The sequence below is a fragment of the Blennius ocellaris genome (genome assembly GCF_963422515.1).
Source record: "Blennius ocellaris genome assembly, chromosome: 23".
Taxonomy (NCBI): domain Eukaryota; kingdom Metazoa; phylum Chordata; class Actinopteri; order Blenniiformes; family Blenniidae; genus Blennius; species Blennius ocellaris.
In genome coordinates this window covers 5447173-5473163 of record NC_137672.1, presented here as the reverse complement: position 1 = coordinate 5473163, position 25991 = coordinate 5447173, and the positions used below count along the sequence as shown (strand labels likewise).

Sequence of the window (25991 nt, the reverse complement as noted above, 5' to 3'; positions counted from 1 at the left end):
AAGAGGTTTTCAACACCCAGAACTCAAATCTGTTGTCATTTTCACACTTCGGGGGAAAATAGCCTGGAACCAGGTCTACGGCCAACTCTGCTCACGAAGGTCTTTTCAAAGACTTGAAATGTCTCAGCACAGGTCTTAGGAATGAATTGACAAGCTTAAAAATGTGAATAAATCTCTCAATTAAAAAAAAAAAAAAAAAAAAAGCATTGGCTGGCTAACGTTTACATGGTTGTCGTCTTCATGCTTCACAAAAACCTTTTATTAAAATTAGTGGCTTTTCCCACTAATTGGGATTCAGTCCTGCCAATGGAGAATATTTTTGATGCCAATTGTAACGATAATTATTACAATGAAAATGTCATCAGCTCAGTAGAAAAAAAAAAAACATGGACGCAAAATGTTTTTGCCGAGATGTGAAGAACTAAGTTTATATTTGCAGACGTCAACGCTGAAGCTTCCACCCGTTTAATTATTATTGTCATTATTATTACTTAGTCATTGTTGTGGTTGTGTTATTTTCTAAAATCATTATTGCTATTACTTATCCTATTCATGTTTAATTTAATTAAAAAAAAAAAAATTCTCTTTTCTTCTGTTTAGTTTTACTTTACATTCGCAGTATTTCATTATTATATTGCTGTCGGAGACTGTGTTCTATTGTTCTTGCTATTTATCTTGTTTAAAAAAAAAAAAGAAAAGGACATGATAAGTACAATATCCTATGTGTACACTATTGTATTTTTCAACCAAAAAAAGATAAATTAAAAAAAGATTAAAAAAAAAAAAAGCTGAAGCTTCATTTTTGAACAACAGATGGTCAAGTTCAAGAATTAAAGCATAAATTACCTTCACCGGACCTGGAGATATATAAATGTGGGTTTCCCCCGGCAATCTAGTCGTTTATGTAGGAAAATATAAACGCAGGAACCTGAACGTCCTGATCCCCTCGACACAGGACGCTGCAAGAAAATGTAAAAAGCTCCTGGCGGGAGTGAAAAGGATTCTTAACGGCAGCAACTGTGACGGCCGAGTGCGGAGCCTCCGTTACCTTCAGGGCCTGCAGCCGGGCCTGCTCCTCCTCCAGGGCCTGCTGCTTCTCCTTCTCGTCCATGCGGCTGAAAGACATGCCGGTGGAGGACAGGGACGAGACGGCGCTCGACAGGGTGGACGCTCTGCGGGAAGGAGGAGGAGGAGGAGGAAGAGGAAGAGCAGATGTTTAAAGGCCCAGTGAAATGTAAAACACTACTTTGCAAAAATAAACGATAGTTGTGGTTCTACTTCTAAGGTTCCTCCGACTCTGCCCCACCACTGTTGTCGCATAACAAAGTTATTTGAATTTTGAATCTCCAGCCGAGGAAGTCGGGGGAATCCTTCTTCGTGGGCGTGATGTCAAGAGTTGTGCAGATCTCCATCTGTTGTGTTAATATCGGCTTGTTTCCTCTTAAATATCCAAGTTTAACAGTGTTTTGAAGTTATAGTCGGTGTTTTATGAGCCTTGATGAAAGATTGAGCCTGGAAGAGACCAGAGAGAGGAGAAAAGGAGCACAGGCGGCGGGAGCGGCTAGCGGGAGCCGATTGCGGCTAGCGACTAGCTGCTAGCTCGGGCGGCTAGTAGACGGACTCATCTTCGGTGAGTCCACGCAGTCAGAAAAGGGTTTGAAATGACGATGATGATGAAATATGGTTAAATTCAGCCTCTTCGTGGTCAAAACTCTGATCCTCCATAATGTAAACACAACTTGGGCGTGTGCACAACTCGTGATGTCACTCTATTATTGTCAGAAGCTCCGCCCAGCAGCGGAAATACCAACGTTTATCGGCTATTTTCTCGCAGATTGCCGTGTTTTAACATTTTACCCTTGAGGCCAGTTAGCATAAAAAATGTACCTAGAAGCGACAGCCAGAGTGTTTTGGAGGTCGAATTTTCATTTCACTAGGACTTTAACGGCTTTTTTTTTTTTTTTTTTTTTGGGAGGCAATGTGCCACTCGGTTCATTTTTTTTCCTTCAAAGTTTGGGGATTCATGCGTCGCGCGTTTCGAGACGAACGGCGAAACCGGGAGGCGAGTTGAGGCGTCAACCTGGTGTCTGCGTTCAGCTCCTTGGTCTTCTTGCCTTCCAGAGAGGCCAGGTGCTGCTCCAAGGCCTCCAGGAGGCTGCTGGGCGCCTGAGAGAGTGAAACCAGTTAGAGGACACCAAGTCATTCACAGAACTTCTAGAACACCGATCCCTTTTTTTTTTTTTTTTTTTTTTAGACAACAGAGAAAACCCCACCCAGACATACAGCAACACGCAGCATCCAGTGTTAGTGGGCCTCACAGGAAGGGAACAGGAGTGCATCAGTCTCCGAGAATAGCCATGGCAACATGCAGCAAACACTCACACTGTTAGCAGGAGACTCAAAGGAGCACGAGAACAAAAGGAGGAGGTTGGAAGAAAAAAAAACAGAGCGAGGGGAAGAAAAACAAAACAAAACGTGGAGAGCGGAGGAGAGGTCGCGCGCCGTCTCCCTGACTTCACGACCATTTCTAAGCTGCTTCCTTCCCTTCGCCTCTTTGTCTCGCTTTTAATCTGGCGGGTGGCCGCGAGGTCCCGACGGCTGCCAGGAGTCACTCTGCGCCTCTGACCGGCGCGTTTCACGGAATCCTCTCCGCATTTACTACATCTCCTGTCCTAATCACTCGCCCGGACAAACAAGCCACGCCGGGGAGTGTATTAAAGGCTTTTTGTCGTCGGTTCGGCAGCAATAAATCTGGAGCTCGGCCGCTCTGGACCAGGTGAGGAGGAAACCCAGGGATTGTTGCTACGCTACGCTACGCTACGACTCGATGGCGAAACTCGGAACTGCGAATCCGAGTTGGGCTCAAGTCTCCGGCGCTCGTTAGGTGCCTCATTAACGCCTCGAAGACCAGGAAAGAAAGGAGGGCGAGAGGAAGCCCGGCGGCTCCATCAAGTGTCGGATCAGAGGTTCACTTATGCACAACTTCACACAACAGAGGGAGGAGGAGGAGGAATAATTCATCTTCCCCTCCTTCTGCTAACAACGACGTCGTCATGTTCGTCTCTTTATAAGAATGGAAAGTGTGCTGGAGTCGGGAGACGTGCACGCCCACAACACACTCACGCTGCGTTTCCATGACATCACACTGACGGTTATATCGTCTGCGAAATTACTGTAAAATCAGAGTTCTGACCCAAACCTCGACCTCGAACTCCCACAATGGTTAATATTGAACCACTGGTATAAAAGACCAAGGCGACACGTCAACCTGCAGTTTTACACAAAATACACTAGTTTGATAACCCGAACCATCAAGTCATCCGTCTATTCAGTACACAACTTTATCCAATTCAGGGTCTGGGGGCACAGGAGTCAATTCCAGCCAATAGGCAAAGCCTGAACTTCAAAACACGTGTCAATATTAAGACTTGGCAATAACCATTCAGGGAGCTCAGTTTTTGAGGGCATTGCGATAAAGTTAACGACCAAGACAGGGGAGAGTTTTCTTACTCTAACCCTACCAAACCCCAACTTGGAAAATGCATCTTCACCTTAAAATGTAGTGATTCTTCTTTCAGGACTCTTGAGATTGAGAGGGAGTCCCTCCAGTATAAAAGAACAAGGCCATGGTGACGCGACTGAACACTGGTCACTGTGCAGTCCGGTGAAGGTCGACCAGTTTCCCCTCACGCACTTTTATTCCCCGACGTGACCGACAGTGTCTTTAACTGAAACGTGAACCGGAACCATGAAACGTGTTCCAACCACCAAAACCTGAAAATCTTCCTGGAGGGAAGTGAATCCAGTTCAGACGGACGATCCAAACAACACGCAAGACGTCCAGGCCGTCATCCAGCGACTTGGACTGAACCGCCACAGAACCCCGGTGCCTCATGGGACAGTCCACTGACCGTCATTCCTCTCTTGAAGACTTATTCAAAACTAGTTTCCTGATCTATAAACCTTTTCATGTTTCTAGTCGGGACCTACTCGGACACAACTCCTTTCATCCTTTCTCAAGGGGACATTCCAGGTCTGTGACGGACCCGACAGAGTGTTTCTGGCCAATCTGCTGCCTGCCAGAAAGACGGAGGCCATTCTGATAAACTGTCGGTGGGTTTGAATAGGTGAGGAGGAGACCTGGTGTTTGTCCAGTCAATATTGGCTCTCACGCTCTCTCACGCTCCCGACCGACTGTCTCCCTCTGGGACAGACGGTCGTCCTCCTCTCTGATCTGAAGACAGGTAGTGAGAGCTCTCTCTTTGGAAGGTATGGAGGCGAGAAGAAATACATAGAACACGGTGAATCCCCTTTCCCCCCCCCTCTCTCATGTTCTCCTATTTTTTTTTTTTTTACTTTGACGCTGATCACATAGCAACACCGGGGTCATTCACTACTAAAGCACCAATGCCATGCACGTGAAAACCCCGATGTTGTGCATGTCAAATATGAAACAAACAACATCGGAGAAGGAATTTGAAAGGAGCGAGTCGAAGCCCCGCGTACAGATTCTCTCATGCAGATGAAGACGGAGGGGAGGAGAGGGCGAAGCCTCATTTTCTATTCATGAGGTTTCGTGGCCTTTTGCTTGTTGTGCGTGTGCGTGCACGCGTGCGTGTGTGTGTGTGTGTGTTACAAGCAAGCCACCTGAGGCCAGCTCACACATATTGTACCGAGTCAACAACCACATCACTCCACTGGCAGCAGAAAAAGGGGGCGGAGCATTCCTGACGGCTCGAGGTGCACGGGTGTCTGGCTGCGTGCGCACGCACACACACACCTAACAAGCATAGTGCTCATGCAGGGGGGGGGGGGGGCTATAAGCAGGTTCAGGAGGGGGGGGAGGGGGGGGAGCTGTACAGTATGCAACCCACCACCTACAATGTATGATCCTTTTGTTTTCTGCCACAGAAGGGGGAGAGGAAACAAAACGTGTCTTTAATGACTCCAGTCGACAGACGCTCCGCCGACTCCCAACACACACGCAGTCATCCCCGACTTCCTGCATTACTGCACGACCAAGGTCCCCCCCCCCACCCACCCACCCACCCACCATCCCCTTGAGGCAAAGAAAACGACGGCAGAGTCGTCAGACGTACCAGTTCAACAAACTGCGATGGAATCGGGGGCTGCAGCTAATGACTATTTTATTCGAGATAAATCTGTCAGACCGGGGACGCGGCAATCGAACGTTTTCCCCTCCAAGACTCCGGCACCTGAAAGACCCGGGCGCAAAGTCGATGTAAACGCCGACGCAGGCGGCGACGTTTGAACTCCGCTTGGCAGTAAATTGGAGTCGGACGCCTGCAGCGCAGGCAGAGACGCCGCTATATCTCTCAACTTGCTCTGGAGCGCCGCCGGATGTGCAAAATCAAGACGAAGGAGAAAAAAGTTATATATTCAGGCTCCATCCAGACATTTTTTACACATTCCACCAAGTCATTGTGATTTCTAGTGTGAGCAGTTCAAGTAACGGCGACTGCGAAATGATCAGGAATCTGACTGCAGTTTGAATTCCAACGTCAGTCAGGAAACTGCAGTAGTTTACTGTTGGTAGTTTCCCCCGGTGGCACAGTGGACCACGGACAGTTCATTTCAAACACCAATGGTTTTTTAATTTTTAATTTTTTCATTCCATCTTCTGACCGACATCAAGATGAAAACTTATCTTCTCCTGTCCCAGCTCAGTAAATCGTCACTACAGGAACTGGCCTCCTGACATTTGGTTCAGCGACATACAAAATCTACACAATCCAAATCAATACCACGTATATTTCAATTCCTCGATCGGAATTTTAGCCGTGACAAATCATTCCAATCATTTAGTTCGGCGTTCATTTCTTTCAACGGTAATTTATTCGTACATATTTTTCAGGTGAAGACGTTTGGGAACTTTGTGTTTGACCTTTCCGAAGTTGAAACCGCCAAATATGTGAAATGATTTGATAAATGAAAATTTGGATTAAAAAAAAAAAAAAGACACCAAGTTAAAAAAAACGTCAAACATTTGGTTGTTGGTGGTTCTGAACTGTTGGCGTGAGAATTTGGGCGACTTTTTTAATGTTATGTTGGAAAAATGGGCAAATTATTTTGTGATATTTAACGACCTCAGATCAAAACATTTCAATAATCAACAGATTGTTTATTTTCTAAAGTAAAGATGGGAAATCTTCCGCAGCTGCAGTATTTCAAATACGTTCGGGGTGTTTTCCGTCACTGTAAACATGTTGGCAGGACTGAACAGAAAAAGATCCTCAACATTTAAAGGCGCAGAATTTGTTGCATCAATTAATTAAAAGAATGGATTAATACAAACCATCATTATCCGCAGCCCCGGTGATCAATTCCAGTCTAGTGAATCCAAGGACATGACTTCTATTTTTAATCTGGTTTTTTTTTTTGTTTTTTTGATTCTCAAGAAGATAATTCAAATTAACTGACAAATAAAAGGTCATTAGCGGCGTTAAGCTGAATTTTAAATGTCCGCAGCGTGTCGGTCGAACCGTTAAAAAATGGGAGAAGTCCCTCAGGTCCGGCGCAAAGAGGATCAAACGCCCCGCCTCAAGCAGCTCCAATCAACTCGGGCCCATCAGAAGGCGGCTTCATCCTTCCCAAATCAACAAACCGTGTTCCCACTGTTGTGTTCCCTGCCTTTTTTCTTCAAGCCCTGAGTTGCTAGCAATTAATCTGCGCTGGTGCAGATTCAAGGTCTGGGGGGGGGCGATCGTTGGCCCCCCCGAGCCCGACACACCTCCGCCTGTTGTGGGATCTACGGCGAGCATTTAGAGGCGAAAGCGGGGAGCGAGGGGGGAAAAAAAGCCGAAACCAATGAAACCAGAGGGGGGCGCTGTCTGGAATCAAACGGTAAGATCGGGTTAGGGGCGGGCTTGGCTGGGATGAAAACTAGTGGAGAGAGTAGATGGGGGGAGGGGGGGAGGGGGGGGGCACACAGAGGGGTGAGATGAGCTGCATAGAGGGGCGCAATGACAATCACATGTATTGCAGAGAGAGAGAGAGAGAGGGGGGGGAGGGGGGGCTCCAAAAGAAGAGAGGTGGAAGAGGAATCAGACACAGACAAAGAGAGGGTGGGAGGTGAGATGTACACTGACCTGTGAGAGATCTGGGATGTCACCCTGATCTATTCCAACTTGCTGTCGTCAAAAAAAAAAAAAAAACAAAACAAAAAGAAAACAAAAAAAACAAAAAAAAAAACAAAAAGAGAGGAAGGGAGGTGGGATAACATGGAGGGGGGAAAGTAAAGAGAAGGGGGGCATGAGAAAAGAAAAACAAAAAAAAACAAAAAATACAGGGGAGTCATTACTTCATGCAGTGGCAGTGTCAACATAAACGACAACAGAAATAAACAAGAAAATCCCACAAGCGGATTGGCCGCCGCAGCGGCGCAATCCCAATGGTGAAACGATGGCGACCGCACAGTGATACATGTGTGTGACCGATGAGGGAGGGCAGGCATGGGGTGATGGTGTGTGAGAACGCTGAACACATTCAAAAAAAACAAAAACAAAAACAAAAAAAAAACAAATCGGCCCGGAAAGACGCACGGCGACGGCGCTGAGGTTCACACTGCAGGCGAAAGCCGGCAAAATCAGAATCCGCTTCTTCGTTTTTACCCGCCGTGACGCACATCTGACGCTAATGCCATCGAGAGTGACTGATGACTTTCGCAATGGACAAACTAGGAACAGCTACTTTTAATTCTAAGGAATTATAGTTAAAGTCCCAGTGAAATGTAAAACAGTGTAAAACAGTACTTTGCAAAAAGTACTGTTCTAGAACCTTAGAAGTTCTACTTCTAAGGTTCCTCCGACTCTGCCCCACCACTGTTGTCGCATAACAAAGTTATTTGAATTTTGAATCTCCAGCCGAGGAAGTCGGGGGAATCCTTCTTCGTGGGCGTGACGTCAAGAGTTGTGCAGATCTCCATCTGTTGTGTTTATATCGGCTTGTTTCCTCTTAAATATCCAAGTTTAACAGTGTTTTGAAGTTATAGTCTGCGTTTTATGAGCCTTGATGAAAGATTGAGCCTGGAAGAGACCGAGAGAGGAGAAAAGGAGCACTAGCTGCTAGCTCGCGCCGCTAGCGGCTAGCGGGAGCCACTAAAAGCGTCAGAAAAGCTCTTCGACATGATCCAGGAAGTCGTTCTGCCAAACGTCAGGAGCCTCAAAGCCTCAAAGGTGAAAACTGGCGGCTGCTGAGGCGAGGAGACGAGGACGAATGGAGGACGAAGCGTCTTCTGCTTCCTCAAACATGTTCCAGACGGGGTCACCGATGGCAGAACGACACATTCTGTGACTTCTTCATCAATCACTGGGTTTGAAATGACGATGATGATGAAATATGGTTAAATTCAGCCTCTTCGTGGTCAAAACTCTGATCCTCCATAATGTAAACACAACTTGGGCGTGTGCACAACTCGTGATGTCACTCTATTATTGTCAGAAGCTCCGCCCAGCAGAGGAAATACCAACGTTTATCGGATATTTTCTCGCAGATTGTCGTGTTTTAACATTTTACCCTTGAGGCTAGTTAGCATAAAAAATGATCCTAGAAGCGACACCAGAGTGTTTTGGAGGTCGAAGTTTCATTTCACTAGGACTTTAATGTCATGTTGTTATTCCGACTCAACTCCCCCCCCCCCCCCTCCCCCTCCTCACTGGTTTGGCTCCAGCTATTGTTGATGCGCTGGTTCCACCTGCTCCTCCCCACAGCGCATCATCATCATCATCATCCTCCTCCTCCTCATCATCGCTGCCATACAAACACTTCAAAGCTTTTTTTTTCCAGGGCTTGTTTGTGCATCACAGCCAGCATGAATAAATAGGTTGGACCGATGTGGCGTTCCCTCGCGCAGTCAAATAAAACCGACTCCGCGAGATTAAAAACGAAAGATCTGGATGGAGCGTTCCGTCCTGCAGTGTGAAGACAGCGAACACATAAAGAACATCAGGGGGATGATTCCATTTATTGTAACAGTTGAATCACACTTCTCGCGAGTTTCAAGATTTTTTTTTTTCCAAAGAACTCCATTTTGGTTTTTTTTTTTTGCTGTATGAACCTGGTCCGAGTCTCGTTTTCACGTCTAATGAAATTCATCTGGACGATTGCAGACAAACGAAATCCTTGGTGCTTCTAAGACGTGCGGTCTAAAAACAGAACGGCTCGTTATTTATTCACCGAATAGCATTTGTTGGGTTTTTTTTCCCCAGTCTTTTATCAAGCACCATTATTTTTTTTAATTGCATCTATAAAAGAGAAAAAAAAAAAAAAACTTTATTGTCCAGGGAGCTTCTCAAAACCTAATTATAAAAGACAAAGGAATTTGATTGGGATCATTTGCTGGTATGCACGTGAACACAGAAGGTAAGAACCAGCGGCGGAGGTTCTTCTGCTGGAGGTACAGGCAATGATTCTCAGTGTTTTCAGGTCTGTTGAACCGAGGGGGGGGAGGAGGAAGAGGGGGGGGGGGGGGGAGAGGAATGATCTGTGGGCACCGGGCAAAGAAGAGCCACACCAACATCCATCTTTGTCAAGACGGGAGGGGGAAGAAAGGATGAGACGGAGGAGTGTGGGGAGCGGAGGGAGAGGGAGCCAACAGAGCGCCTAACCACATCCTCCATCTTCGGCTTTATTCGGGGTGCATGTATATAAGTACGTATGTATGTGTCTGTATGGCATATATATATATGGGGACGGTGAGGGGAGGTATACAATTACTTGTTTGGATGCAAAACAGCAGCACATCTGCAAAGACGGGGGGGAAAGACGTGTATGGAAGCACTCTCTGAGCAGATCTGTGTCGCTTTTAAAGCTTGTGTGGGACCTTGTGGGAAAAGAGCTAAGCTAAGCTAAGCTAAGCTAAGCTAAGCTAAGCCTTTATTGATCTCACAAAGGAGAAATGTACTTGCTACGTTCTGCTCTTAAGGACTCATGAGGAGGAAAGACAAGAAATGTGCAAACAGTTAGATAAGAATAGAGGAATCTTGTATACAATGACTATCAAGAACTCCAAGGGACAAAAATATTTACAGTAAAGAGTAATAATAAGTAGATTGAAAAAAAAAGGACTAAAAAATAAGATAAAAATCACAAACTATAATAAAGTATGATAAGTTCTAAGGGGAGCAAAATATACAGTAAGATGAGATATAAGGGAAATAAACTATGATGGGGGCAAAGTGTAGAATAAAGTACAATAAACATACTATAGTAAAATAATACCAGTGTTGGCAGTGCAGGTTCAGTCCTAACAAGTGGTCAATTAGTGACGTAGATAAAGTGACGTAGATAAAGTGACGTAGATAAAGTGGCAAAGTCAGGATATTAAAACAGAGAAGAAAAAGAAATAGTGTGTGAGTGTGTGTGTGTGTGTGTGACGGTACCTCGGCCACTTTGAGGAACTCCGACAGCTTGGTCATCCTGTACAGGAACTTCTTGTAGATGTCCAGGGCGTCTTTACACTGGTTCTTCTTCATGTCAAAGTACTTCTCTGCAGAGACGGAGGACAAGGTTCAGGACGGACAGATGCAGAAGTTCACCAGCTAAAACTTTCCAACACCGTAACCCTGCAGCAGGCAAGCGGCTGGATTTGGGAGCTTCGTGTTCGTCACAGTAAATGACTGTGCCTCATTCTGGGACCAATTTTGAATTAAAAAATCGTGAAAAAATGTGAGATTTTAAGGTCAAACTAAAATATAATGAAACCCCCTTGTGGAGCGGTGCCTGTTTACATGTATGCATTATGACGACACGCCTATTTTCAGCCGTCCAATATGGACAAGTGAGACATTTCTGTCTCATTCATACATAATATACGACGATATCGTCCCCCGGAAAGTTATTTTTGCATTTTTTTTACCTCATATTGGTGAAACTCTGGACCTTTTATTTTTTTAATTACCCTTGAATATCTCTTCCACTTGAAAAATAAACTTTCACAATCAATTATGTAACAGACCCAGTGCATTATTTTAAATTGGTGAATCCCACATTGTCCAAACTTGCTGATGCGTTGCTTCCGTCTTCACAAATCCCACGAAATAACAAAAGGCTGCTCATTTCTGACGAGCTTTTCAAACGTTTCAACTTCCACCCGGACGTGTTTTCCCGTCACGTACTGCGAAAACGGCACATCCTGAGATTATTCGTTACAAAATCAGGTTTTTTTTTTGGTCAGAAAATGCTTACGTGTGGAGAACAAAATGTCACTTCCCACTTCACGTGGAAGAAATGAAACTACACCTCCCCGGAAAATACTTTTCCCACTTCACCGGTTGCAAAACGCCTTTTCACTATTATGTAAACGTGCTTCTACTGCGTTTTGTGGAACACGTGGTGTATTAACGGGATCTTCATGCGTACAAATGTTCAAGTGGGGAAACGTTGGATAACAGCGCTGATCAATTATTAACCCTTTATTCCAGAGGCGTCAAAGTCATTTCAGTTGAGGGGCCACATCAACCTGATCTGACCTCTGACCTCTGGAGGCCCAACAAGCAAACGTAACGTATTAAACTGCAGATCTGGACAAACATCAAAGTCTTTCCTTCTTTTGATCCTTTTGTCACTGCAAGAATTTGCCAGTCTATTCTGAAATATACATATTAAAGTTAATCAGATATTATATTTGCAAAATATCTGTATCTGGATATCGTATTTTTATTCAGGATTAAAACAATTTGTCATCATCTGGACATTGTTTTGACTTTACGTGTCTAAAGTATCACTTCACATAAATTGGACACCTTTATTGTGAAAGGTGTTGCATCATGTGACCTCCACAGAGGCATTCATTAATTCTGACCGAGGGCGGTTTTGAATGTCATTTTTGCCAATCTAGTGTTTTTAGATCAGCCTCTGTCAGTTTTCATATTTATACTTAAAAAAAAAAAGTTTTTTTTAAATCACATGGCCGGATTAGATCCTCTGGCGGGCCGCTTCTGGCGGTTTATTCCCTGATGATCTTGAACGCACCACTTGGCACTCAATACTCCATGGTGCTAAAAACGTCCGGAACCCCGGGGTTGTGACTGAAAGCGTTACCCAGCAGGTTGATGACCCCTTCGTTGTAGGCGGCAAACAGCCGGATGGAGTCTTTGAAGAGCAGCATGAAGGCCGAGTTGATCACGCCGTTGGTCAGCTCGTTGGGGTTGGCCTGGGGGGGGGGGGGGAAATACAGGTTTTACAGAAACATCTTCCAACAACACACACAGACATTCTCCTTCCATTCATTTAAAATCGCTGCATTGGCTCCCCGTTGGCTCCAGGATCGATTTGAAGGTTCTTTTACTAGTTTTTTTTAAGTGTCTTAATGGTTTTGCACCCTCATTTATCTGAACTGCTTTTTATCACATCGACCCTCGCGGGGCCCCGGGGTCCTCCGGCACCGGCCTTTTAATTGTCCCTCAAACGAGGACCAAGACCCCCGGGGGGGGGGGGTGCATGTTTTTGTATATTTATGTATATATGTTTATGTATGCCATCAATGTATTTATCTACTTTTATTTATTTATTTTAGATCATCTAATTTTCTACTTTTATTAGGTTATTAACTGAATTTTGTGTGTGTGTGTGTGTGTGTGTGTGTGTGTGTGTATGTGTGTGTGTGTGTGTGTGTGTGTGTGTGTGTGTGTTCATTTGCTTTTTATTCATCTATTTTTATCTTTGCACTGTTTTTAATTCTTGTTAAAGTACTTTGTGTTACTTCACTGTATAAAAAGTGCTATATAAATAAAGATTGATTTTTGAAAATGGCAGCACCTCTTCTGCTTTGGCATCCAGCGACCGACCACACACACACACACACACACACACACACACACACACACACACACACACACACACACACACACACACACACACACACACACACACACACACACACACACACACACACACACACACACACACACACACACACACACACACACACACACACACACACACACACACACACACACACACACAGTTCTTAGTTCTTGAGAAAAAAGAAATAACTGAAATAAAAAGTAACGTTTTACTTGAGAAGTTTCCCTTTTTTTTGTGCAAAACCATTGATGCTCTTGTTTCATTTATAGATTTACACAAAGAAGGAAACCACTTTGAACTGAATTTATAGGTTTTGGAATTTCTGTCCATCCATCCGTTTTTATGCAGTTTGGTCTGGAGCTGGTCACACACACACACACACACACACACACACACACACACACACACACACACACACACACCCACGAGAAACTTCCATCGTCCTCCATTTGTGTCGCTCTTTGAAGCTCGCTGGCACAAGCCACAATGCATCCACCAATCCCCGCCCAGCCCCCGCTCTGCACACGCTCAAATGTGTCGCTAGAACATCCTCCGTCAATAAACACGGGTACACACACACACACCTGGAAATCCAGCAGGGCGTCCAGCTGGTTCTGGATGATGGGCAGCGTCTTGATCAGCTTCTCCGTGTTCATGGTCCGCATCACGCCGTCGATCCTGACGACGGGAAGAACAAGAGCCAAACTCTCAAAACGATGCCGATCGGGATTTATTTTTTGCAAGTTTAGTTGTGCGGAAACATTTTTAGATAAACACAGAAACTCTGGCCACACATCAATCCACCACAGACCATAGAGTTTGTGAAAATTAAACTGATCCTGCAAAGAAAAGCACCAGAGAGACTGAGGCCTGTTTAAACGCGACCCTCAAATATCACAGGTTTGTTTTAATCGTAGTCATTCGAGGAAACAACAGAAGATCACTAATGTCTGTGGAGTCGAGCTTCACGCTAAACAAACAACACGCTCCATAATGCTCAATGCACAGAAGCACTGAAGAAGCTGGAAGTGAAAACAGGAACAGATGTCAATCCAGATTGAACAGGATTCACAAAGTGAAAGGACGACGACCAGCAATGAGAAGCTCTGAGAAATTCGACGGCCCCGTTTCAGAAAAGTTTCGCATTTACATTGAAACGTCTTGAAAACGATGTCCCTTCCCACGGGAACGGCAGAAACATTTTTAAAAAACCATGTAGGTTTAATGTTGGGCCACTAGGAGGTGCTGATATTTGTTTTTGTATTGAAACCACACACACACACACACACGCACACACGCACGCACGCACACGCACGCACGCACGCACACGCACGCACGCACGCGCACACCAACATGCTATGGACATTAACAGTTGGAGTTCACAGACAATGTCATTTAATGTGAAAATCCCACAACATTTTCTAAAAAGAATTTGCCTCTGCTACAAAAAAAATATAATCAAATATATTCATCACATTAGATACAAATCTGTTTTAATTAAAGAAAAATAAATACATGAAATAAACTCTCGCATATTTGTGTCATTGTTTGTTATTTATGTCAGTTTCCTTCCCGTCAAGTTTAAAAAAAAAAAAAGGCTAAATGTTATTCGATGTGGTTGCAGCCGCTTCTTCTGGTCCCATTTAATTTGTGCAATTACAGAATTACGTAACAAAACCTAATTAAACAGTGCGCAAAGAAGCCTTATCGAGGTTCACGATCCACAAACAGAGATGAACGTGTCATTTTTCCCTTCAGGTTTTAAAATGCTGAGCTTTTTTCTTAAATATATGTGAAGAGAGAGAAAAAAAAAAAACTATCTGAGGAAGATAGACTGGACGTGATGTGCAGAGCACTATATAAAAATTGATACCACTTATATATATATATATAGATATATATACACACACGCTTCCACTGCAGAGGCTTGTTTGCCGGTACTGACAGCAACACATTGTCTTTACGTTCCCTCACATATATTTCACACGAGTAAGTGACAATCCAGCAGTGGAAAAATACAAATAAATTCTTTCAAAATGAAGAAAAGCTGGATCGTCTTTACACAACACTCCACTACAAAAAGTACTAAATTAGAGGTTATTGCAGCCACAACAGGCAGACAGAGTTCCGTTTGTGCCGCGTGTCTTGATGGCGCCCGGGGTGACATTTTGCGCGTGCGTGCGTGCGAACACAAATTACCCTCGCTTCATCTTGGTGAAATCCACGGCCACCAGCCGGTAGGACATGGCCTTCTCGTTCAGGTAGCGGCTGTATCGCCTGATGAAGGTCGACATGTCGTAACCTGAGAGCGGGAGAAGAGGAACACACAAAAAAAAAATTACAAAAAGAGGAAGGAAGGAAGGAGTTACAGTGAGTCAGCTATGGGTGATTTCTAACATTTTATCAGTGATTTTTTGGATGTCGAAACTACTTTTTCTTCATTGTCCAAAACTCTGCACGGTGGAGCTCAATGGGTTTCTCTGAACCCACAATGAGACTTTGCGCTTTACCTTGCAGAGCTCCTTTATCCAGGAAGTTGTTCAGATTGAAGAGGGTGTTTCTGGAGGCCAGGTACTGGATGAAGCGCTGAAGGAAAAAGAAAGAGGAAGAAAGAAGAAAGAAGAAGTGTGAATTGAAGTTTCTAAGACAAAGATCCAGGAGTTAATCCTTGGAGGAGCAGTGAGATCTGTACGAATGGTGGAGAAAATCCAACCGCCAATAAAAAACATGATCCCTGCTCAGTTATTAGGATTCTTCCTCTGTCGACTGGCCGATCCCACGAGATTTTGCAATCTGAATTGAGCACACTGATGGTATTAAAGGTCTTATTGCAAAGGTTCGGTCAATAAGTGGACACATTCAAAAAGAACCATCGGGTTTGAAACGTTGACTTGTTTACAAGCTAAAGGAAGTGGAAACATCTGTGGTTTGAGAACGAAAAACTAGAAAGCTGTAACTAGTGTGAAAAGCTTAAAGTCCTAGTGAAATGAAACTTCGACCTCCAAAACACTAATTTTTATGCTAACTGGCCTCAAGGGTAAAATGTTAAAACACGGCAATCTATGAGAAAATATCCGATAAACGTTGGTATTTCCGCTGCTGGGCGGAGCTTCTGACAATAATAGAGTGACATCACGAGTTGTGCACACGCCCAAGTTGTGTTTACATTATGGAGGATCAGAGTTTTGACCACGAAGAGGCTGAATTTAACCATATTTCAGACGCTTCGTCCTCCATTCGTCCTCGTCACCTCGCCTCAGCAGCCGCCAGTTTTCACCTTTGAGGCTCCTGACTTTTGGCAGAACGACTTCCTGGATCATGTCGAAGCGCTTTTCTGACTGTGGAATCACCGAAGATGAGTCCAGGTTTTACTTGATCGTCTACTAGCCGCTAGCGGCTCCTGCTAGCCGCTCCCGCTAGTCTGTGCTCCTTCTCTCAGTCTCTTCCAGGCTCAATCTTTCATCAAGGCTCATAAAACACCGACTATATCTTCAAAACACTGTAAGAACTTGGATATTAAAGAGGAAACAAGCCAATATAAACACAACAGATGGAGATCTGCACAACTCTTGACGTCACGCCCACGAAGAAGAAGGATTCCCCCGACTTCCTCGGCTGGAGATTCAAAATTCAAATAACTTTGTAATGCGACAACAGTGGTGGGGCAGAGTCGGAGGAACCTTAGAAGTAGAACCCAACTATCGTTTTTTGCAAAGTAGTGTTTTACATTTCACTGGGACTTTAAAGGGAGAATGCTAAAATTAGAGCTGGTGCAAACCAACAACTCACATATTATCTAAATTCACCAAAGCTTGGTCTGCTGCCGTCGGTACTGAAGGTACGAGTGAATCCACCGTCCTGCTCGGCGGTGCACAATGACACGCTAACGTCTCAGCCCGGTTATAAAACGAACGACATTCCGTGTCCAGGAGTGAAGTATGACAATCACACGACTGTACTTCCCTTCAGTGTGACGTCTGAGAAGAGCAGGTCACAGTAACAGGCGAGACGGTGCTACCACTTAGTACTAAATACTCCCGGAGAGATCTCTGGTCCGCGATGAACACTGCCACCGTTGATCCTCCCAACTGGAGTGAATAAAGTACAAATAAAGAAAAACTTTTTGGGCAGTTGTACCGAATTCCGTGTCTGTATCGGAAACCAAATTCAAAGTTCCCATAAATGTTTATTACCACATAAACACACAACAAAAGTACAGAACATTGGTACCGTTGAGTACTAGGTATCGGTACCGTATCGGTTCAAATGTGAAAAGAAGCCATCTCAGCTCGTTAACCAGAAGATACCGGAGGAGAACGGAATTCAGATGCGAGACTCTGCCGTTGCCGAAACACTAAATCTCCAGAGACGTTGGGCCACGCGGCGACAGCCCAACGATTTGCCTCCGTTAAAGCCTTCCTGCAGGGGGGGTCAGGGGTCGGCTGTAAAAAAAAAAAAAAAAAACGCAACCCTCGGCACTTTTGGGGATTCGAGCTTTTTTGAATGCTGGCAGCCTCCGGCGGGAGGAACAGTTTAACCCCTGGCTCCCCGGCGCTCCACATGGTTTGACCTCGGCTGTTTGCGTTACCTCAGGCGGTGCATGTTTAAAAATTAACCACCCCCCCCCCCCCCCCCCCCCCCCCAAGTCATTTATTAGGACTCGTGAGGGAAAATGAGAAGAGGAAGCAGTCGGAGAAGGAGGAAAAAAAAATTTAATTAACCTTTGGGAGGCAGGCGGAGACTGGCAGCACGAAATCATAAACTATTTTGTAATAACCCTCAAAATGTTAATGAGATCAGATCGGGAGCCCAGAAAGCGACAAATTCAGACACTGTGCTTGATATTTGAACGTTTTTCTTCCCACGGCTGTTGTAACTGAACAGAAACCCGAGGCTTCCCGCGCCTCCAGCTCTTAAACACCGGCTTGCTTGTTCGCCTTCACAGATCTCATGTCACTGAGCAGGTCTTTGGAAGTTCCTCCTCCATTTTCCCCGAGAAGCGCTGCCGCTCCGTTTCTCCTTGCCGCCTTGCTTCAACGTCTGCACGTCCTTACGCCTGGAAACCACACTCTCCCTCACTGCCGGCCACTCAGAAAGGCTTTTCTTCGCTTTGCTTTTTTTTCTCCCCTCGACTCGTTTGAAGCACACCTCAGTTTTACGAAATCAATGATGAGTAGAGAGTTTCTTTGGCTGGAAGACGGAGATTCACAACTTTATTCAGGCCTCGGGGAGGAGGCGTCTCTTCGCCGTGCGCGGCTCTCATGCAAATCCCAGAAAACGTCTTCATCTCTCTGGCAGTGACGAGCAACCGACTCCCACCGTGGGCCTCGCGTCGCAACCAACGCCACTTAGAAGTTAAAGCCAACTTCAGACTTGACTTAAAGTCCTAGTGAAATGAAGATTCGACCTCCAAAACACTCTGGCTGTCGCTTCTAGAGACATTTTTATGCTAACTGGCCTCAAGGGTAAAATGTTAAAACACGGCAATCTGCGAGAAAATAGCCGATAAACGTTGGTATTTCCGCTGCTGGGCGGAGCTTCTGACAATAATAGAGTGACATCACGAGTTGTGCACACGCCCAAGTTGTGTTTACATTATGGAGGATCAGAGTTTTGACCACGAAGAGGCTGAATTTAACCATATTTCATCATCATCATCATTTCAAACCCAGTGATTGATGAAGAAGACACAGAATGTGTCGTTCTGCCATCGGTGACCCCGTCTGGAACATGTTTGAGGAAGCAGAAGACGCTTCGTCCTCCATTCGTCCTCGTCTCCTCGCCTCAGCAGCCGCCAGTTTTCACCTTTGAGGCTTTGAGGCTCCGGACTTTTGGCAGAACGACTTCCTGGATCATGTCGAAGCGCTTTTCTGACTGTGGAATCACCGAAGATGAGTCCAGGTATTACTTGATCGTCTACTAGCCGCCCAAGCTAGCGGCTAGCCGCTAGTGGCTCCCTCTAGCCGTGCGAGGTAACGGCTAGCCGCTCCCGCCACCTCCTTTTCTCCTCTCTCGGTCTCTTCCAGGCTCAATCCTTCATCAAGGCTCATAAAACACCGACTATAACTTCAAAACACTGTTAAACTTGGATATTTAAGAGGAAACAAGCCGATATAAACACAACAGATGGAGATCTGCACAACTCTTGACGTCACGCCCACGAAGAAGGATTCCCCCGACTTCCTCGGCTGGAGATTCAAAATTCAAATAACTTTGTTATGCGACAACAGTGGTGGGGCAGAGTCGGAGGAACCTTAGAAGTAGAACCCTCAACTATCGTTTTTTGCAAAGTAGTGTTTTGCATTTCACTGGGACTTTAAACAGAGTAGCGAGGTGCTGTCGAGCAAAGATATGCGTCGCCCACGGGGGGAAAAAAAGGCTAAACAATGTGTGACGCCCCCCCGCGGTGTGTATACCTCGGCTGCTGAAGCCCGTTATGAGAGCCAACCCATGAAAGACGGGACTTCTTAAGAAATTGCCTCGGACCACGTAGCAGCGCCGTGTGGAGAATGAAAGACGGGACTCGGTCAACCTTGACTTCGCCGTAAAGTCAAACAGTTAATTTCATAAATAGTCGCTGTGGCGTCCAGTCCGTCCTCAGCGCCGCTCAACGTGAAGCACTTTGCCTTCGCCGTCGTCACGTCTCCTCGTCCACACGACGTACCGTCGTTTCTTCCGCCGCCGAGAGCAGGTTCAACACCACGTGTGATTAAAAAAAACAAAACAGTTGGTGGGGACGGGATAGGCTCGGGGATCTGTTCACTTAATTCTGGAGTTATTCATCACAAAGCGCTTCAGTCATCGTCACATTTCTCCTCCCATGTGTCAGTCATGCCATCTGCCGTTTGCTCTTCTCTAGTCGGGGGAAGAATTCCACAGTGGAGAGCCTGTCCGCTCAGCATGTGGGGAAAAAGGTGTTGCTAGATTGGAAGATTGAACAAATAAGCATCTTACTTTTGCATCAACTACGGTAGATACTATTAGTACTCGGCAAGAGCTTCAGCCGTCCTCACATTTCTGGGAGACGCAACGATTCAACCACAAATTGTGACTCAAATGTTTTTATTCGGCTTAATTCCAGTACTGCATTTTATCATCTTTTAAAAAAACTATCAAATTAAACTTGGTTGGATTCTACATCTTCCTCAGGAATATAAAGACGACAGGAGCCAAGACTTTTCTTTGGGGGAAAAAAAAAATTACTTTTCTGTTTTGTCTTACCAGAAATATGAAAATAAAGTGAATTTTAAAACCAAATCTCCCAGAAAATAAACTCTTCAATAAATAAATGCTAATATAACAACATTTGTTCCCGGCTTTAAATGTACACGTTTACTCTAAATATTGACAATCCCGCCGCTCTTGAACACGTAGCGACGTGGGACGTTTGTCAAAACAACGCTAAAAAAACAAGATGGGAAAACGTGCGTGTCTTCTGCTGTTCGCCTCACGAGGCTTTTTTTACTCGCTTACGTTCCCATCGACCTGTGAAACGATCCCACCACTTTGAAAGGACAAAGAATAGAAAGTTTTTAAAGTGGTTATTGATAATCTGGGGGAGCGTCGTGGGCCACGGCAGTGGAAAAGGATCAGAGACTACAACTTTGGGAAAGACGAGTGATTGAACCCTGGATTCTGTCTGGAAAAGACTTGAGTCTAGTCCCTTCCTGACTGTACGGAACCACAAGCTCTGGGCTCGGGGAACTCGGGGCCTCAGGCTTCCCAAAAAGCATCTCAACTTGAAGGCCGTCTCTGTCCAACAGACTTAAAATGATCGGAGATTTGCCAGTTTGCCAAAATTCCCGATCCTGGCAGAGCGCCAGGCTTCGTCTGGCCGTCGAAGAACGAGTGTGTGTGTGTACGCGTGTTTGTGCGTCCAAACATCGCTCGCGGGCGTGTGTGTGTGTGTGAGTGAGTGAGTGTGTGTTGGATTCCGCCGCACCGACGTTTCCAAGGCTGCTGGGACTGTTTAAAAAGACATAAAGAATGCGATTTTCTTCTTGTCCCCTTTTTTTTCGGTGCTGATGCACAGACTACAGCAGGGGTGTCCAACATGCGGCCCGGGGGCCAGAAGCGGCCCGCCAGACCATCTAATCCAGCCGCCATGTGATTTGTTTTTTAAAGTATAAATATGAAAACTGACAGGCTGATCTAAAAACACTCGATTGGCCAAAATGACATTCAAAACCGCCCTCGGTCAGAATTTGACCCCCGACATTAATGCCTCTATGGAGGTCACATAGCGCAACGCCTTTCACAATAAAACGACGAGTCCAATTTATGTGAAGTGATACTTGAGACACGAAAACTCAAAACAATTTCCAGATGACAAATTGTTTTAATCCCGAATAAAAATAGGATATCTAGACACACGTGACAGTTTTTTTTTGCAAATATAATAATATCTGATTTCCTTTAATATGTAAATTTAACCGTGTACGTTGTTCTTCTAAAACTGGTATTAGTTCCAGTTAAGAGTCACGCGGGTAAAAAAAAGGGTCGGGGTTTGTCAAAGTGCCGCCGTGGAGACGAGTCGGCCCCGGAGGTCGTTCTTGTAAAACAGCTTCGAAAGCGGTGAGAATTTTTTTTTCTTTCTTCTCCATTAAATCCCCGAGAAGATTTTCCGTCGTTAAATTTTCGAGATCACGTATGGAGACTAATGAGGAGCCTTCGCTGTGTCGACATCCAAACCAAATAGTGTCTCCGACTTCAGATCAGGCGACGGCTCGGATGGGTGTAAAAAAAAAAAAAAAGTTAATGCTGCATTTAAATCCTTGCCAGATGTTATCGGCTTTCAAATTCTTTGAAAGTATTTAATAGGAAATAAGTGTCCATTTTATTTTTTTTTTAAAAAGAAGAATGGTAGCGTGTATCAACTATACAATGACATTTGATTTACTTTAAAAATATTTCTTAATAAATCAAATAATTGGCACCAAACAGTAGTAGGAAATAACTCAGCATTAGAAATGTAACTTTAGCAAACACTGGAACCAAACTTTTGCTGCTGTCCTGCATATTTAAATCATTTTTGTCAAGAAATTCTCCGCTCAACAAATCAATTTAGATTTTCTGAGTCGTCCTTCTGCCTTGAACAGCTGCTTCCATGTTATTTTTGACTCTTGACGAGACGTTTAGGACCAATAATTCCTCTGTTGGCTCAATAAAAGTGAATTCAGACGAGTTTTGTTTGGGTTCATTCATGAAGTGGACATAAGAAGGCATGAGGGCAATTATAATCTGGTGACACTAAGATAGGGTCCGTCTTTCCTCTGGCGAGAAAACACTACGTCCAATTCAACGTTCAGACAATATCTGAGGGGGGGAAAAGAGAAAAAGATATGTGATGGGTGGGTTTGTGCGGTGAACTCGGCTTAAGAACGACAAACTTGGACCCGATGGTCACGGATAAAGTGAGAAAACCGAAGGAGAGGAAGCAAAAAGGACGGAGCGGATAAACTTCATAAGCTCTTCAGAAGTCCGTCTGACGAAAGCCTCAGTTTCCCTCCTCGGTGTGGAGAACGAGGCGGAGGCCGACAAACGCATGGATATCGTTGGAAAGGGGGACAAAAACAAAATCTATAAAGGGGCGAGAGAGAGAGAGAGAGAGAGAGAGAGAGAAACCAACTGAGCCCCACATTGTTCAGCAGCAATGGTCCCAAAAGAAGAAGAAGACGGCGGCGTTCTGAGGGGAGATTTTGACGAGGACATACGAGAATAGAGAGTGAAAGGAGGAGACGATGAGAAGAGGGTGACGGAGGAGGAGACGATGAGAAGAGGGTGATGGAGGAGGAGACGATGAGAAGAGGGTGACGGAGGAGGAGACGATGAGAAGAGGGTGACGGAGGAGGAGACGGAGAAGCAGGTCGGCCCGGCTTATCAAATAATTCATGTTAGCATATCGGAGAACAAACTCATGTATTATTGATGCGTTTAGATCTCGGCTACTCCACCCCCCCCCCAAAACCTCCACACTGAGACGGAGCTATACATAGAGCCAAGCTGCATCCTCCCGTTCCCCAGACGCTCCTCTCCTCCACCTCCACGTCTCTCGCTCAGAAAGTGCACGAGTTGGTGGTTTCCGTAGTAACCGAGCACCACGGCCTCGGCTCTGACCTGAAGTGTTTAGAAGAGGAGGGTTTTTTTGTTGTTGTTGTATTTTGTGTGTGAATTTTTCTTTATTTTTTTTTTAACTCTCGCAGCCAGGTTATGTGGAGGAGAAGCCAAGGATGGAGAGATGTGGACTTCCATCGTCGTCCTCCCGGCCACCAGAGCTCCACACTGTGACGGATTCATGTGTATTTAATGCAGCCGATTGCATCTCATTCCAATCGCTGCGCCTGCTATCTTACTTTGAAATGCCCGTCAAACCAGGCGCATAGATAATGAAGTGGTGACGGAGCAGGTGCCAGAAAATAAATGATAAATATAGGTGGAATCCAGTGATTAGAGTTGGGCCTGTTTAATTCTAACAAGTGTGCATGCCGCCAAACTACGCAGGCATCCATGAGGCTTCTGCCTAAACTGTCAAATTAAATTCACACTTCACAGTGCAGGCCACCAACACTATACTTAACCTAATCCAGGAATACAAGGCGAACGTGAGAATCTCACATCGGCAGGTATCTGTCTCGTGCTTCTCTGGTTTAAGCCTTTGCTCAGATTATGGTACAGCGTGAGAACATAATAATTAAATATTAAAGTTCACATGAACTCACGGAATTTATACAATGGAATAATGATCGTTTGCCCTCAGGGTGCAAAAAGACACATTTGATAAGCTTTGGTCTAAATGGACAACACGTGTCAAAACAGTGAGATCAGATTTCAACTGATGTCCTATTAGGTGTGCCGACATTTTAAAAAGAAACGTGTGTGGATGTTTGTCTCAGATGATAAAAGCACAATGAGGAGATGAGCCCCCCCCCCCCCCTCCTTTTTTTTTCTTTCCTTTTTTCCCAATCATGGAGAAAATGTTGAACTCGGGAGGACGATGTGGACTGAGACACTTGGACTCTTCTTCGTTATTGTTTTCTGTTCTTTCTTTGTTCATTTTATTGAATGAAAGACAATGAGGAAGGGTCCAGGGATACTGTCAAACTGAACAAGTGAAATGGTGTCGACCCATGTGTTTTCCAAATAAAAAGTTCATTACAAAAAAGTTTGAGAAAGAGAGGGAGAGTTAGAGAGAGAGAGTTAGAGTTAGAGTTAGAGTTAGAGTTAGTGTTAGAGAGAGAGAGAGAGTTAGAGTTCGAGAGAGAGAGAGAGTTAGAGTTGGAGAGAGAGAGAGAGTTAGAGTTGGAGAGAGAGAGAGAGAGTTAGAGTTCGAGAGAGAGTGAGAGTTGGAGAGAGAGAGTTAGAGTTAGAGAGTTACAGTCAGAGAGAGAGAATTGGAGTTAGAGAGTTAGAGTAAGAGTTAGAGAGAGAGAGAGAGTTGGAGTTAGAGAGTTAGTGTTAGAGAGAGAGTTAGAGAGAGAGAGTTAGAGAGTTAGTGTTAGAGAGAGAGTGTTAGAGAGTTAGTGTTAGAGAGAGAGAGAGTTAGAGAGAGAGAGTTAGAGTTAGAGAGAGAGTTAGAGAGTTAGTGTTAGAGAGAGAGTGTTAGAGAGTTAGTGTTAGAGAGAGAGAGAGTTAGAGAGAGAGAGTTAGTTAGAGAGAGAGTTAGAGAGTTAGTGTTAGAGAGAGAGAGAGTTAGAGAGAGAGAGTTAGAGTTAGTGTTAGAGAGAGAGAGTTAGAGAGTTAGTGTTAGAGAGAGAGAGAGTTAGAGAGAGAGAGTTAGAGTTAGAGAGAGAGAGTTAGAGAGTTAGTGTTAGAGAGAGAGAGTTAGAGAGAGTAAGAGAGAGAGAGAGAGAATAACGTGTAGAGGGAAACAGACTTCAGATCCGTTTCATCAAATCACAGAGCAGCCCGGCTGGTAAACATGAGTGACGTCACGTGAGATGACATGAGGGAAGCAGAAGCCGGCGTGTCCACAGAGTCAAAGAACAAGCACGTCTCCCGGAGGACCAAGTTATTGATTGTCCCCCCCCCCCGGTGGCGTTCACACACTGTACGACCAGCGGGGAGGGATTTCACTCCGTCCTCCATTTGAAGGGCTCAAAATAAACTCCGGACTTTTTTTGCGCGGTCACAGAACGTTGCAGCACCTGTTTTACCGGGAATAAAGTGGAGCCGGCTCGTCCGAGGGGGGGGGTCAGGGAGTCCACGCGGGGAACTATTTTTGTCCGCCGCGCTCAACTTCGCTTCCCCCTTCAAGCGTGCGTGCGGCAAAAAAAAAAAAATCGTCAGGAGTGACGGCAGACGGAGTTGCAGAGACGAGGCGGTGACTCACAGCAGAGGAATGAGTCGTGACGGCGCCGCGCTGAATGAAAGCTGCTTCTTACACAAGCAGGGAAGCGGACGGCGCGGACGGATACGTGAACGGGCAGCTGCTTTGAAACCTACTCCGAAGACTCACCCCCCTACCCTACCCTACACCCCCCCCCCCCCCCCCTTTCTCCTACTCTTACACAATCAAGCCTTTAGCTTCGCAATCCAATCAAAGTGTGAAAGAAAGCGAGTCACAAAGAGACGTTGGGATTGAATAAACACTCCCAAGGTTGAAACGCTTGTGTGTGTGACGTGCTGTGAATCTGCTCCTCGGCCTACGGGGGTGACGAGGCTAATGGTGTGTGGGCTCTTGCTCTCTCTCTCGGGGAGGGGAGGGGGGGGGGGGTCAGTATCATCACTCCGATACACACATTCACGGCGTGGGCCTGCGTAAAGTTCTAAACCTACAACGGAGTTTCCAAACTGTCTGGGCGCAGGAGCGCTTGGGGAAATACCGATTTTTTTTTTTTATGAAGGTGTAAATCGCCCTGCAGCCAACGTGCATTAAAAACAAGTTCAACCTCCCGTGTGGGTGAGCCGAGACGGGGCGGAGGGCGGAGGCTCACGGAAGCATCCCAAACGTCCGGCGTTGCGACTGACCGGAACAGAAAACGTTCACGCCGGCGTAAAACGAGCGCGGCGGCGAGGAAATCGTCCAGTCGGCGGCACGAGACTTTGCGGGCAGATGGTTCCGGAGGTCCGTCTGTGGCGGGCTCTTCTGCCTCGGAGCATTGAGATCCTCGGTTTAATTCCAGGCTGGGGGGGGGCGGGGGAGGGGGGCTGGTGTGGAGTTCTTACCG

The 25991-nt window shown here is 45.4% G+C and overlaps 1 protein-coding gene across 2 annotated transcripts in view; it reads right to left on the bottom strand.

Moving 5' to 3' along the window:
- Positions 1–25991, bottom strand: part of LOC308147133 (phosphatidylinositol-binding clathrin assembly protein) — a 106395-nt gene that overhangs the window by 33678 nt on the left and 46726 nt on the right. For both annotated transcript variants that reach the window (XM_080519221.1, XM_080519222.1), the window contains exons 3-10: positions 15336–15411; positions 15025–15127; positions 13410–13503; positions 12061–12172; positions 10401–10507; positions 7110–7151; positions 2081–2166; positions 1049–1172 (exon numbers count right to left, since the gene is read on the bottom strand). In XM_080519221.1, the coding sequence (XP_080375347.1) occupies positions 1049–1172; positions 2081–2166; positions 7110–7151; positions 10401–10507; positions 12061–12172; positions 13410–13503; positions 15025–15127; positions 15336–15411 (744 nt within the window). The remainder of the gene's footprint in view (positions 1–1048; positions 1173–2080; positions 2167–7109; positions 7152–10400; positions 10508–12060; positions 12173–13409; positions 13504–15024; positions 15128–15335; positions 15412–25991) is intronic.